Raw genomic sequence first — 14744 nt, 5'->3', positions numbered from 1 at the left:
GCACAAACAAACAAGCACTTGCATCAGGAATTTCTATCATTCTTGTCCTTTCGAGTTTATCTTCTCTCATTCCCCGTCATTATCTCTCCACAGCGACTCAACCGTTGCCTGTTGATTTCCGCCACCAAGTTTCCTTCCGCCGTCCATCATGTAGTACTAGTACAGACAACGCCTCTCTCTGCGTTAAGCACCAAACAAAATTCAACCAAGGAAAATCATGTCACAGTATAGACATCTGGCCGCCTGCTTCGCTTCCTGGTCGCAATAAATTAACTCACATAACACAATGCGGGATGTACCTTCCCGAGTCCCGGAAATGAACAACGCAGGCGCCCACATTGCCAAAGAAACAATCAAGTCCTCCTAGACCTGGCCATTCCCGTGTTTCCTTGCCTATGACAAACGAAAGTAAAATCGGGTATAACGCAAACAAAATCCCTTTTCCCCTGAGAGAATAGTATCCCGCCTCCTTAACGCCGGTGTGAAACGCCTTTTCACTCTGTTCTGTTCTGTTCAAAACACTCCCATCGCTCTCGAATCAAGGAAAATACCACTCGTCTTTCTATGTCCCCTTCTATACCTCTGCCGACACAGCCTTGGGCTCCTCGATCGGGCTTGGTGTCGGTGTTCGTCGTAGCGGCTCCATGCTGGGTTCTGCTAGCGAGTCCATCTTCGGACCGCTGGCCAGACGCAAACTTCCTCGCTTGCCCCGGACCACTTCTCCAGACTCGACTCGATCTTGGAGCATCTCATCAAGAAGATTATTCATCTCATCAACCCCTCGGCTTCGCTTTTTCTCGCATTCTGCTGGCTTCGTCTCAGTTGGCGTCTGAGGATGCGATTCTTGTTGCGGAGGCGGTGATCGAGGCTCAACTGTCGCCTCGGCCGTGTCCCGGGATCGAGCCGCACTCCTCAATGCAGCCAGCATCCTGTCCTTGTCGTCCAGTCTTGCTCGCAAATCGGCAATCTCATTGTCCTTTTCTCGAAGTGCCGCAGACACGCTATGGTCCTCTCCGACCATGATGCCCTTGTTCGGCGCAGCGAAGCCCACCGATGCTCGGCTGGAGCTTGTACGACGAGCCTGGAGGAGTCGCTTCTCCAATGTCGCGATATACCGGTTCTTGTCCATGAGGTCTGCCTGGAGGGCGCGGTTCTGTGCCGTCAAAGAAGCTGTGCCGTCTCCAAACTCCCCGGCACTGTCGTCATCGACCTCGCCCATCTCGTCTCCAATTCTCTGACCGCCACTAGACCGACGTCCAATGGTGGATGATGCTGAGGTCATCGATGATGTTCGCTCCAGGAGCGACTTACCGCCCACGGACGTAGCGACCGATGAACGGATCGATGCTGGTAGTGAGATCTGGGAGAAGCGAGCATATTGTCCAAGAGAGCTGATGGATCCGTTCGAGTTGACACCGATCGATTTGGAGCTGAGGATGAGTCGGTTCAGGTGATCGATTCGCTCCTTGAGTGCTGTTCGGGCAAGCTGCATCTCGAGAATTTGTTCCTCGTGTCGTTCTGCAGCCTCAGCTTCCCGCGCCTTCTCCTCCACCTCGTTCTGGATCTTATCCTCTTCCGACTCCTCCTTCTTCTTCTTCTTGGCCTGAGAATCCAGTTGCTGTCTTAGTTCCAGAATCTCCATCCGGTAGCGCTCAAGCAACACCCTCGCGCCTCCTTCACCACCAGCTCCGAGGGCTTCCTCGGCTCTCTTTGCGTGGCTGACAATGTTATTCTTGGCTCTCGAGGCAAACTTGAGAGTGTTGATCGTCTCCAGGGTGTGGTTATTGGCTAGCACGGCGCTGTTTCCAGCACCGATCTGGATGGTGCAGAGGATACTGACGAGTGAGTTTCCGGACAAAGCTCCTTGCAAGAGTCGAGTAAGTTTGCTATCACGGTAAGGAAGATGCTTTCCTTCCTTGTCTCCACCCTTGCTCTCCTTCTCTTTCAACTCTGAAAGCTTCGAGATGACGGTGCCTAGGGTGAGCAAACTCTTGTTGATGTGAGCACCCTCTTGTCTCCGCTCTTTTGACTCGGCGGCCTTTTCAGAACCAGCAAGATCAATCAAGCTCAGTGTTGACACGCGGACACCACCGGGAAGAAGTCCGGATCGCTTGCTCTCCCCAGCTGAGCTGGCCCCTGGCATGCGTTCTCGGCTCTCAACCACAATTTGAACGACAGCGTGACTTCGCGAACTGCGAGCATTGAACTGGGTGCTGGCTGTCCTCCGAGCTTGGTCACCCCGGGCAATGACACGTAGAAGCTGGGTGGGACTCTGCACAATCTCTTCCTTTAGGGGAGTGGCATAGACACCACGCTTGCTGTCCTCGCGAAGCTTGATCTCATCCTGCTGTGTGCCGCCGCCGATGCCGCCAGCTGTGGGCATGCTCAGCAAGTCATGAATCTTTTCGTTGTAAATCTCAAGGTAGCTGACTCGCAGCAAAAATTCTCGCGAGGGTGTTTCTCGGATGTAAGAGAAAATATCAGTGATGGCGAGGGGGATCACGCCTGGTGATGAGGCAGTTCCTTGCATCGAAAATGTCTTGCCTGTGCCGGTCATACCGTAGGCAAAGACAGTACCATGATAGCCCTCCATAACTCGTCGGACTAGCCGTTTTGCGATGTGATCGTATACTCGGGAGTTGTTATCGTGAGTCGTAAAAACGTTGTCTAAAGCAAAGGGAGGTTAGTGATGCTCGCAGCCAGCCACCCTCAGGAATTCACATACCATAGAAATGATCCCCGCCATCTTTTCCTCTGAATGAAATAAGCGACTTGCGCCCATCAACCATCCATTCGCCATCCGGACTCCCATTGTTTCCATTTGCATCCGGTCGGACTCGGACGCTCACCACGACGTTGCCCTTTCCATCATGCTTCGACGCTCGCTTATCAGCAGTAGCATCGGGCTTCTGGCTCGAGCCTTCTACGGGATCATCATATGTCGTAGCCGATGTTGAGTATGAGTCTTGCGCCGAAGAACTCCTGCTCTGGGGTGGGGAAGAAACGCTAATCAGACCATCAGACATGCGCACGCTGGTGATGGATTTTCCATCGGCGCTGCCGTTGAGAAAGCTGGGGGTGCTCGAGCTAAACGTGCTATACATCGAGTCCTTGTTGGCCTTGGAAGGTTTCCTGGATGTTCGGTTCTTGTCGACGGGTGCTCGCGGGCTAGGCGGTACACGAGTATCACCTCTGGGTGGTTGTGGGAATGAGTTAATGCTAACGCTCTTCCGGATAGTCTTTCCCGCACCGTTTACACCAGCAGTAAGCTTAGACTGAGGGAGTGCGGGTGATGGACTGGGAGGAGCGAGGCTCAGGGTTGAGGGTGTCCGGAGTCCTGATCTGGGAGTACCAGGTGCTGACTTGCTTGAGGTCGATGATGAGGGGATATTTCCGGTGCTCTTGCGCGTCTTGCTCACGGGCAGAGCGGGCAAGGCCATGTTCGGTGGCCCAACCGAAGGCCGCGATGGCCGCGGCAGCGTAGTCGTCATGGCAGCGTGTGTGATGAAATCAAGTGGGAAAAAAGTGAAGAGAGTGAAGGACTCGCAAGCTCAGGGCTAGTAGCCCGGTCGAAAGTCTGGTTATCCGTTCAAAAAGTCGGTCGGTCCATGAACTCCCTCGGACGATGACGACAGGTCGAATGATAGCTCGATTGGATTCAACGTCAGTCTCGATCGCGGAGGGCGCTCGATTCGCAAGGGACAGAGAAAATTCGATAATGCTTCGACGACGTCCTGCGCAAGGGTGGACTTGTTTGCGGCCGATCAAGGGAGGAATAAATCGCTGGAACGCGGGTAGACGGGGCGGACTCGGGAGGGTGTTTCTCTCGCGGAGGCTGGATGGATTGACCTGGGGTCTGGTGGTCAGTGACTTTGGGGCAGTCGACGGGACTAGCGTATGATAGCGACAGGAGGCAGGTTCCTAGTGAGAAGGCAACAAAAAGGATGCAGGCTGAACAGAATGGAAGCAAGATTGAAAGAAAGTTAACCAGCAACGTACTGAGCCGTCGAGTATGTCGAGGGAAGGAATTCCCAGCGTCCAAAGAGGTATGTAGTTGAAAGGGGGTGCGGCGGCGTTGAGGAGCGTTCCAGGTGCCCTCGTCCAAGTGAGCGACACAACAGGAGATGAGGAAGTGAACCCTTCCCCCCTTCGTAAAAAGCAAAGACCACCACGAGAGAGCAAGGCCCCAAGTCCAGGTTGGGAGCTAGACTAGCGTGGGTGGATGCTGCGGATGATGGTAAGTGACCTTGTTCGTCTCTTTTTGCAGACTGGGGCACGGTGACGATGCCGGGTCCTTCTGGCGTCTCGGGGTCGACTAACAGGACCGGGACAAGAAAACACGGATCAAGATCAGGACCTGGCTGGCTGTATGGCTGGTGTACTGGCGGCCGATGGTGCGTGATCGATCTTACAGGTGCGCTGTAGTGTTGTAATGTATTGCCCGCGAGTTGCACAATGGTCAGCGCTGGGTCAGGTTTGATGGCTAGGCTGGACCGGGCTGAAGCCAGAGAGATGGAACCGAGGTCGCCTGGATGCCGGCGTCGATGCTAGCAGCTGGGGGCAAGATGAGATGACGAGTGATGGTTCAAGGTATGTACGACACAGTCCAGCTGAGATTACCGCAAAGAGTGCCGCCTTCTGCCCTGCTCTTGGTGTTGATGAAGTGGGGAGGAAAAGAATGAGAGCCTGTCGAGGCGAGTCTGGAGGGAAAGGAAGGGCTGGGACAACTGGGATGCAGTCCCACACGCGTGCAAGACCCGTGGCAGCGCAGTGCAGAAGCACAACACAGCACAAATGGATGGATTGGATGTGGGCTTCTGGCGTGAGTGGCGTGACGTCGCGGGTCTAAACGGGTCGCAGGAAGGAAGACTGGGAAGAAAGAGCGACGAAAGGAGTGAGAAATGAGGGAATGAGATTGAAAACGAAAGTATGGTGAAACGAGAGATGAATGGAATCAAAAGTCGAATGTGAGAGTGTTGAATTCGAAAGCGTGTTTGTTACGTGCTAACGAGCCTGGTTAAGGTAACTCTGAAAACGGCTCTCATGGAAAGCACCTGAGCAGAGAGGCCCGACCTTCCAGGTATCGGTACTGCAGCACCAGAGGCCGGCGCCGGTTACAGTGCGTACAGCACTAGCGTTTTAGCTGGAAGAGAGGCCACTAGAAGAAGTACCAATCGACTGCAGTCTTTTACGGTGGACACCAAAGTACCATTAAACTATAACGCGAAGACGAAACACGCCGAATAGCGGCATCACAAGGCGCGAGGTTGTACTTTACAGGGCCGGTAATTACGATATGCAAGCCGTTCATATTCTCGGGTTACATTGGGCAAAAGAGGTCGACCCAGCCTCCAGGGGGGGCCACGGCCAAAGCCGCCCGGGGTTGTCTACAGGGGTCCAGGCCGGGACCACTCAGCGAGCCTGAAGGCATCTTTCTTCCCCGGTCGTCCTCTGGGAAGGTGGGGGGCGCGGGCAGCCAAAGAAAGGAAAGAGTGGAGGGGGCCAGAAAAAAAACAAATAAATTTGGAATCCAAGGTGGGAAGGGTTCAGGGATCGAGACTCTTGTGAAAGCGAAGCATGTCAAAAAGAAAGCCATCCAATTGCACTACATGGACCCAAGTTATCCAACGCTCTCGCTTGCAATACTACTGCAATAATGCCCGTCAGATAAACTGCCAGAAGACGGGAGCTGCTCGATGAGATGGATGACAGTCTGACTCTCGGCCGGGCAACCTAACCTCCATCTCTCCACAAGTTCGTCCGTCGGCTGGTTGCGTCAAGATCGATCCCGTTGTACAGTAGCACTCGGTCGATCCGTCCATCCTCTTGTCACTATTGAACTAATAAGGTTGCGTACCTTAGTGCCCGACATAGAGAGAAATCTCAAACGTGGTGGAGGAAAGCCATGCCCGAGAATGGTCCGTTTCAAGCAACGTTGTGGTTCGAGGCCAGACGCCTCCATCACCTTGCTCTCTTTTCTCTTTCTCGACCAGTACGTACGCCTCTTTCATCTCATTCTGCGTGATACGATACGAGTCGACCCCCCCTTCTTTCTTCCGAGAACAGCTCTCGTCTCCGAGAATTCCAAGCCCTCTTTCTCTGTTAGCCCTGCCAAGCCAGCACTCGCTCCCTCTTGCAGTTGCCTCCCAATCAATAATTCAACCAGTAATGGCAGAACATTGGGAATAAAATAGAAAAAGGAAAAGCTGACATGTCTCACACAGCTGCGTTTCTCGCGCATCTGCTCCCCTGCCAACGCCCACCCGGTCCCGATACGGCTAGGCTAGCCTCGCCTCGGCCCTGCCCTGATGGACGCCCCTTTTTGTTCCTTGTCGATGGAGCCCTCTTCTGGTCCAACAATCATTCATCACATCACACGCCACGAGGCTCGCCTGTGCAGACCAGACTTTGCAGTAGAGACCTGCCTCTCATCTGCAGTCGAGATAATGTTGCAACTCAATGTTGCTTCCTCATGGCATTCTTCATGCAATTCCATGCAACAACACATCAGAATCTTCAAGCCGTGTCACAGACTTGTCCATGATGCGTTCATTAGTCGGCATTGCATGTTTGTGCCATGGATGCAGATCCAATCCGTACCTGCATGCCCCTCCTCAAAAAGATTTGCACACTCACTTGGCATGCAACGCCTGACCACATGCTATCGACGCCCCCGGACTTGCGGAGACGGCGATAGCACGCCTTTAATGGAGCACAGAAGAGGCTGTACTGGACGCGTTATAAGCGAGGCGACTGTGCGTGCGTCTGCCGTGCCATGACCAGAGCGGCCCGATGCACAAGCAGGCACAGACAGAACTGCCTATACTCCACCGTCAGCATCATGAACAGAGCACGGAACTACAGACAGAGAGATGGGCTGAAGCCACGATGCAACGCACGATCGTAATGGCCTTGAAACTCCGAGCCGACGGAGAACGTCGTCCTCATTTACTCATTAAGACATCGCAAAAGAGCCCCATGGCTTGTCTCATCTAGGGCCCCCATGATCACAGTGAACCAACTGGTCGTCTCTCAGCCCGCCGCCTCGTCGTCCACCATTGGCTCGAGTCCTAGCCTTGCTGTGGATGCAATTTCAGCAGCCCCCCAGGGCTTGGCTGCTAGCACGGTTCGTCAATGGGCATCGCGAGTTGTCAAAAAGCCTGAGAGGGGGGACCCCTTGTCCGTGCCCCCTTTTACCAGGACCCGGCAACCCAGCCATGAAGAAAAAAAGATATGGCCTTCGAACCACCCGATACCGATGTCAATGCCTCGGCGAAAAGGATCTGGCAGGCGAGGGAAAACTAGCAACATCCCATCGATAGCTTCGGCATTGCATGCCAGCCCAGCTCCAGCTGTGTGGGACGAGGCGACTAGATCTCGTTGCTCGTCGCTAGGAGAAAAACTCGCCTCTTCTCTCGCCCTGGTCGACATGGTTCATCAGAGACAGCTTCCGCCGTCTCGGGTACACTATCAGCCCGCTTCACCTTGAGAGGCTTTGTCTGCTTGCAGGGGTAACAGCTTCCTCATGCTTCCTCGGTGTGATAGCGACGCTCACTTGCTTGAACATTCGCACTATCAGTAAACTACTGCCGTCTCCCCTGTTGTTGCGTCCTCGAATCCCTCTCGAGTTGGTTCTCTGCTCATCTTGGTTGCTGAACACCATTCCCGCCTATCACGAACCTCAGCAGCACGTGGCGTCGTCACCTCGCCCACTACTAACCGCGCATTAGTGTCTACGTCCTGAAGACGCTCCCCAGTGGTTGGGATATGCAGCCTGAGCGAGCTGACGACCGAGAAAACCGGGCGCCCTGTCGACTATGCCCGCTGATTCGCTCCTTCGCAACGAGTTGATGTCAAGAGACAGGGCAAGCCAGAGGGACATACCAGTCCATTGGAGGGGTTGCACAGCATCACAACCTCAGCAAGGGTCATGTTCCTCCCCCGAGATCGACATCGCATTGCCGACATTGCTTTTGCCCCTCCCCCCTTTCTTTCTTTTCCCACGCAACTGCCTGGCTGTTTGACTCTGTGTGTGTGTGCCTGAGCCGCCCCAGGCGCGACAGCCCTTGCCTCGAATCGTTCCCACATGGCAGAAGGCAGCCCATAGGAAAACTCGAGAGGAATTCGAAACGTGCGCAACGGGCTGGCAACGCTCGCCAAGACATTCCGTGTCCGATAAGTTGCATAGAGTTGTCACATGTGCAAGGCCCAAAAGCTCGATATCGAGGCCGTGCTTCTTGAGATCGGCATTAATATCATGTTGGTTCTCTCGTGTCATGTATATGCGCACAACAAGCACATTGATACCATGCACATACAGTAGTTCGCACCCGTGCAACTCATGGTTGCCTCCCTCTTCCCCCCTTCCCTCCTCGCTGAGCCTAGACATTCCTCTCGACAGGGGGAAGGGTTACATCAATCCAACCGTTGAACGGAACAGGATGTCCCTTGTCCGTCCGCACAAGGGAATCAAAACCTTGGCGGGCCAAAAGCAAAGACGAGGCCACCATCCCCGGCCAGAGTTCCACCTCGCTGTAGGATCCCCCCGTCGAGGAGTTGCTCAAGCTCATTGAAAACGGAACTCGATCTCTGCGAGCATTCCAACATCCGAGTCAACTCGTCTTGTCGGTTGCACGTGGAGTTTTGCCTCTCAATATCCATATTTTTCGCATCTAGACTCCAGCCAGCATCACTCTCGAGCCGCAACCGGCCTGAGTCTTGTGTTCATCCGGGAGATTAAACTCGTACGTATCGGGGACTCCTCCGAGCTTCCTCTCTTACGAGTTTCAGACGGTATTCCTCGGTATGGAGTATGCACTCGTAGTGAGATTGTCTCGTCGAGTCCACCATTTCGCTTATGAGGCCTTCAACTCTGCCGCATGAATGGAGGCTCTCGGTCTTACCCGAACATAAGTCGATTCAAGCTTGGCAATCTATGCATGATGTCTCTGTATCTGTACATTTCGAGCAGTTTCATCTCAACTTAACTCAACTGCCGTGTTTGCCTTTCCCATGAATAACGCCAGACCACATGCCCATCCGAAAAACGCCCACAGTAACTTGCCTGTAGAATACGTAGATGCCCTCTCAGTCTATCCCCCCAAGGCTCTCACCCCCCTCCCCACGCTGCCCGTCTCAAACACCTCGACAACTCCTAGCCCAACAGCCTCCCCTAGCACCCACGTCCACTCAACGCCCCAAAACTCCTTCCACCGCGGTCCGTATAGGCCTCCGCCCTCGAACCGCTCTTTCAACCAGCTCTCCGGGGCCTCGCCCCAGCGCGTCCGTCCCATGGCATCTCGTACCCATTCCACGGCGACAGACGCCAACTTAAGGTGTCGACCGTGGCCCGGTATTGCGAGTCGGAGGTCGGATCGAGATGTGGACGAGTGTGTGAGCGCCGGGGAGCCGCCGCCTCCTCCGGCGAGATGGATGGCGTTACGGCCGCCCACGGCTGAGACGGTGCCCGAGGCGAAGCGTGAAACGTGGTGGATGGAAGTAAGTGTCGTGCGGTCTTCTGGCCGCATGTCGAGAGTTCCCTCGGGTGCAGAGGGTGTAGAGCTTGTGAGGAGTCCCGCCCTGACAAGCTCGTCCGCCTGCTTGCTATCCAAGACGCCATGTGGCAAGGTCTGCGTGGTTGTGTTCTCCTTCAGGAACACTCTAAACTTGTTTCTCGTATCCTCGCTCAGCTTTGCTCTTTGCAACATGTCTTCGAGATCAGCCATCTCGATCAACGCCTCGCCCATCCCGCCCCGTCTCTCAACTCTGACTTTGCGCACAACGCCCTTTAGCGTCAGCTCTGCCAGTTCCCTCTCCACCTTGCCAGGTGAGCGAAGCACTGCGTTGAGATGTCCCACTGTGACGAGGGGCGCCGTCGTAGCGCGGTAGTTGAGCACTTCCGCCGTTCTTGTCGAGTTGAACCCTGTTGAAGGAACTGGGCTGAACATGCGGGAGCGGATGTAGCGCATGGCCTGTACGACATCTCGTAGGCTAAGGTCCTCCTCTAGCAGTTTCGCCAGGCCCATATCGTCGAGCTTGTCCTGAAACAGTTCGGCATCTTTGTCCTTTGCCTTTCGCGCCGGCCTACGAGGTGCCGGGGATGATGGCTTGCGAGTTGCAGGTGGTCTGAATGACTTTGTAACTCGTCCTGACTTGCCGAGGATGGATCTTATAGTTTGAGGCATATTTGAGGATGGCGATGCTCGTCGGTAGGAAGTTGTCTGTTGCAAGTATCTCAATTTTGCAACTCCAAGGTTGGTATGTCGTTGTACGCCCTTCGAGGTGGCAAACCAGTGGAGACACCAAACCCTCAGGTTTTTCCTCAGCACTTGAGCGTGTGACTAGCAACAACCTGACAACACCAACAAGCCTACACACGATATGTTTATCGAAGCATCAGGGCGGGATGATAGTGGAAGATGTATGAAGGTTGCTGCCTGTTGTAGATATCTTAGGAAGTGGGTTTACCCTAGATGTGGTCGTTTCAACCTAGCTGCTGACTAACCTGGTTCATCGGTGGTTATTAACTCCAACATTTCAGTCAACCCTCAACATGAAGTGTCATATTTCCAAAAACTAATATTGATTGGTCATTTTATGGTTCAACATGCGGCCTAGCCCGCTGTCGTCAAGATATACGAGGTGATGGCCGTCATCCTCTCACTGGTGAGCTTGAGCGATATCCTCAGCAGCTCCCGTCCAACATCCGGCTCTTGCTTCTGGATCTTGGCCCAGTTGTCCCTATCCATCAGCCAAACCACGCAATCTCGCTCCACGACCGCCGTGGCCGTTCGGTTAGTCTCTGAAAAGAAGGGCAATTCCCCGAGCGTCGTTCCAGCCACGATGCTTTCGCACAGCCAGCCCTGCGGAAGGTCGTATTCGGCGCGGACGATACCTCGTTCCACCATATAGAATCCGTTAGCTTCCTCTCCCCTTCGGAATAGGACGGTGCCCGCAGGGAACTCCCGTCGTGTAAAGTAAGTCGTCGCAGGGAACCAAAAGTCCTCATTCTTATCGCTCAGCCCCTGGAAGATCTGAAGCATGAGACGAAGAGGTTCCTTGAAACCCTGCCACTTGGTAGGACGCTGAACTTCAAGGCTGCTCAAAGCATCGCGGGCAGCTTCAGCAAGGTGGTTGCGTCGTGGTGAGTTGAAAGGCGGGTCGAAAGACGAGAGGCCCGACGTCTTAGCCGCGGGCACATCTAGGTTCTGGGCTGATATGCGCTTCAGGGAGTTGAGCTCCTCCTGTCTGGCATAGAGGGTCTTGAGAAGTTCGTTCTCGCAACTCTCCAGGGCAGAGTTGAGGTTGGGCAGCATCAGAACCTCAATACCATCACTCCCGAGTCCAACGGCCCTCAGGTTGCGACCAAGCTGGCTCTCAGCGTCAACACCACTAAGGACGAGAATAACGTCCTTGTTGTCGAGTAAACGGCTAATAGTGTTGAAGGCCTCACCCGCAGAGTAGTCCAGCCCAGTGACGTGCCACATGTCCAAAATCAAGAACTTGATCGGCTGCCTAGCAAACGTGCTCTCCTCCAATAGGCCCCGAATCTTCTCCTCCACGCTGACGATGGTTCCGAAGAAGAGATAGCCTGTGAGCTTGACAATGTAGATCTGCTTTCCTACTTCGTGCAGATAGTGATGTTGTGAGGGGTTGCGTCTCACGGTCGAAGTAACAATGTCGCCGGAATAGTTCCCACGAATAGCAGACACCCGCGAAGTCTGTAGAACGAGCGACACAAAGGCCAACAAGATGCCAACTCCAATGCCCACAACAAAGTCGTGAATGCCCATGACCAGGACAATCACCACAACAGTTAGATACTCGGCCAACTTGAGCTTCTTGCGAGGAAGCCAGAGAGCCTCGAGAAGCAGCTCAAATCCGAGATCGTAGATCAAAGTACCCACCATCATGACAGGAATGAATCCGATGAGAGATGGGCCGATCACCATGACGCCGAATGTCGCAGCTGCCAGCATATAGCCAGCCAGACGGCTGTTTCCGCCTGATCGCATAAAGAAGACGGTGTTTGCATACACCAGGTAGTTCTGGATGCTACCGAAGCACCCAGAGAGAAAGTTGGAGTAACCGTGAAGTCTCAGCTCCTTATCGAGGTCGGCATGATCCTCTCCGCAGTTGAGGGCCAAAGCAGGAACGTTGATTGGAACATGTAGAATGCCGAAGAATGTGAGGGCAAGCATGGCGGGAATACATTCCGCAACAGCGTCCCATCGAATCAGTTTGAACTCTGCGACCACAATTAGCAAACGATTGTCAAGGATCCAAGGAGTGTCACTCACTGTACAGGGTATAGAAATACCACCAAGGCTCGCCAGAAGGAGGGCCTTGGAATATCCAGCCATGGCTGCGTAAGTCATCCACGTCCAATGCATCAAGCGCAAATACAAAAAAGTAGAAAATGAGGGGAATCGCCAGAATAAACAATGGCAGAAAGAACTTGGACGTAATCTTGGACTGTCCATAAAACAAAATAATGGCCAAGACAAGGGGAGTTACCCATAGTGGTACAGTTGCAGGGTCTGTCAGCTGCTTGAGTGTGTTGAGGTCATACTGAAGACTGCCATCGAGACGCGCCGAGACTTCAAAGCCAGTTGCGATCAAGAACCAGCCGACACCACCGATACAGCCAATCAAGATATGTCTGGGAATGAAGCCCACCATGTAACCGACCTTGAATCGGCCCATGAGATAGAAGACGAGACCGGTCAACATGGCGCTGACCGAGAATGACACAATAGTGGTGGCGATCACGGCATCGGGGTTGTCTTCCCCAACAACCTCGGTGATCTTTGCAGCCATATTGTGGAAGAAGGGTACCACTTCGATCTGATCGATGTTAGCTGTTGAATTAGAAAGTCAGGATGAAGGCACTGACCAGCTCAGAGCCAACCGCGCCCTTGAAAATACTCCCGGATGAAAAGGCGATCTGCGAAACAATGGTGCTAACGTAGAAGACTGAGATGCCCGCTGAACCAAGATGAGAGAAGATTGGCTTTCCTAAAGGGAAAAGGATCATGCCTGGTTGCGTTAGCCACTGTCTGGCAGCTTCAATGCCACCAAAACTTACCATAAGATAGAGCGTCCAAGATGTTAAGAAGGAGTCCAACAGCGACAGCAGGTAGGCATGAGGCAGGGTTGACTACCACCGAGTTCCAGAGCGCACGGTGATCCCATCTTCTTGGGTTGACAGCGACGGCAACGCTATGGGTCATTCTCTCTTCCATCTTGTGACCGACTCCTACAAGGTTGGTGATCCATGGCCGTTTCGTTGGAGCCTTTTGGCCCTCGAGATCCGACATGTAGGATCGCCGACCACCCGATATGATGCGTGTGAGCAGAGGTGTTTGCTCCGTGGCATCGTCCATTGGGTGATCGATTCGAGACTCTCCTGCCTGCGCCTGGTTTCCGTCTTCGTTTTCGTCGCCATTGTCGGCGTCTTGTTGATCGTGGACGACCGACTGCGGAGGGGACCTCTTGAGTAGGTTCGCTAGCACCGACGGCCCGGCATGCGCCTCCGTGTCGGCATCTTCGCCTTCTGGCGACGGCGGTTCCGAGACCTCGACGATGGTCTGCGAGGAGCGCACGTTGTCGAGAGTGGACGCATCATCGCCGGTCTCGGACTCTACAGCCTCCTGGTGGGAAAACCTTGCCCGCTGGAGAAAGGCCGGGCTCTGCAGAGTCTTTGGGTCGGAGAGCAAGTACGTCGCAAGCTCTGCAGTGTCTTCGCGAACGGTTCGGGCATTCTGGATACTGTCGATCGGGACTGCAGTGGAGAAACATCAGTTTCAAGATCGGACAAGGTTCTCTGGAGCTTTGGCGCACTTACCCAAGCTGTCTCGCACGGATCCATGGATGAAGGATCTGATGGGCTCTCTATGACCAGGAACAGAATTTATCGAGGACGGTCTCGGAGTCGCAATTGGGAGGTGAGCGCTGTGGCCGTGGTGAGGATGAGGAGGGCTCGAGGGCTCGCCGCCTCGCAATTGCGCCTGGTCCTGATCGCGCTGCGAGGTCGAGCTCAGAGCCCTCCTCCGCCATGGAGTGAAGCCCAGCGGCGACGACATGATTTGCTCCCAGCCGGCTTGGGATGCAGCTAAGAAGCTAGCTGCGGGTGATGTTGCATGAGCACAGAGGAGCAATAAGAGCAAAAAATAACAACGAACAAAAAAACTCTTCAAGGCCGAAAAGGGAGGCTCAGACACGATTGAGAAAAGATCATGGAAGCATTCCGAGCCAAGTGCTCACAAGAAACTGGGATAGGATGGGATGGCGAGAATTTCGTGGGGAATCGAGTGACGAAATTCAATGACGGGAAGGATCCCAGGTGGGTCGTATCATGGATGGCACTATCAAAGTTCAAGTCCGTCCAGCGCCCGCACACACAAGACGGACAACGGGTTATTTACTGTGCAGGTGAAAGAGGCACCATCTCCTGACCAACAGGCTGTGGACTGGGTTCCATCCATTGCTGGGTCCAGAAACTCGCCTCCCTCGTGCTACTGACCCGACGGCACTAGACTCAACTGAAGCAGTAGTTCTTCTCTGGATGGATCCTTGGCTTACAACCATGCGACATGATTGACATGCACAGCAGCCTCTTCTCGTGCATGGACCCGCCTGGGGAGACCGAGAAGCCCACTAAAAGCCGCCACGGCCCAAGGAGAACGCAACCATCACGTCCCAACGGCCGCCCAGTTTGGCTGGGCGGGCCGAACCTGTGACTT

The 14744-nt window shown here is 54.1% G+C and overlaps 3 protein-coding genes across 3 annotated transcripts; all 3 read right to left on the bottom strand.

Moving 5' to 3' along the window:
* Nucleotides 1-574: 574 nt before the first annotated feature.
* Nucleotides 575-3491, bottom strand: NCS54_00084900 (Kinesin-like protein; the record flags this gene model as incomplete). Its single annotated transcript, XM_053146486.1, has 2 exons — nucleotides 575-2667; nucleotides 2726-3491. 2 exons carry the CDS (start codon nucleotides 3489-3491, stop codon nucleotides 575-577), a joined length of 2859 nt encoding a protein of 952 aa, XP_053002461.1.
* Nucleotides 3492-9092: 5601 nt separating this feature from the next.
* NCS54_00084800 (Hypothetical protein) lies at nucleotides 9093-10208 on the bottom strand (the record flags this gene model as incomplete). The annotated part of the gene is made up of 1 exon (XM_053146485.1): nucleotides 9093-10208. Exon 1 carries the CDS (start codon nucleotides 10182-10184, stop codon nucleotides 9093-9095), a length of 1092 nt encoding a protein of 363 aa, XP_053002460.1. The 5' UTR covers nucleotides 10185-10208.
* Nucleotides 10209-10613: 405 nt separating this feature from the next.
* NCS54_00084700 (Hypothetical protein) lies at nucleotides 10614-14084 on the bottom strand (the record flags this gene model as incomplete). Its single annotated transcript, XM_053146484.1, has 5 exons — nucleotides 10614-12247; nucleotides 12300-12846; nucleotides 12896-13038; nucleotides 13088-13783; nucleotides 13847-14084. The coding sequence occupies 5 exons, from the start codon at nucleotides 14082-14084 to the stop codon at nucleotides 10614-10616; spliced, it is 3258 nt and encodes a 1085-aa protein (XP_053002459.1).
* Nucleotides 14085-14744: the final 660 nt, after the last annotated feature.

This window comes from Fusarium falciforme, chromosome 1, assembly GCF_026873545.1.
Source record: "Fusarium falciforme chromosome 1, complete sequence".
NCBI lineage: Eukaryota > Fungi > Ascomycota > Sordariomycetes > Hypocreales > Nectriaceae > Fusarium > Fusarium falciforme.
This window is presented reverse-complemented; position numbering and strand designations above follow the sequence as displayed.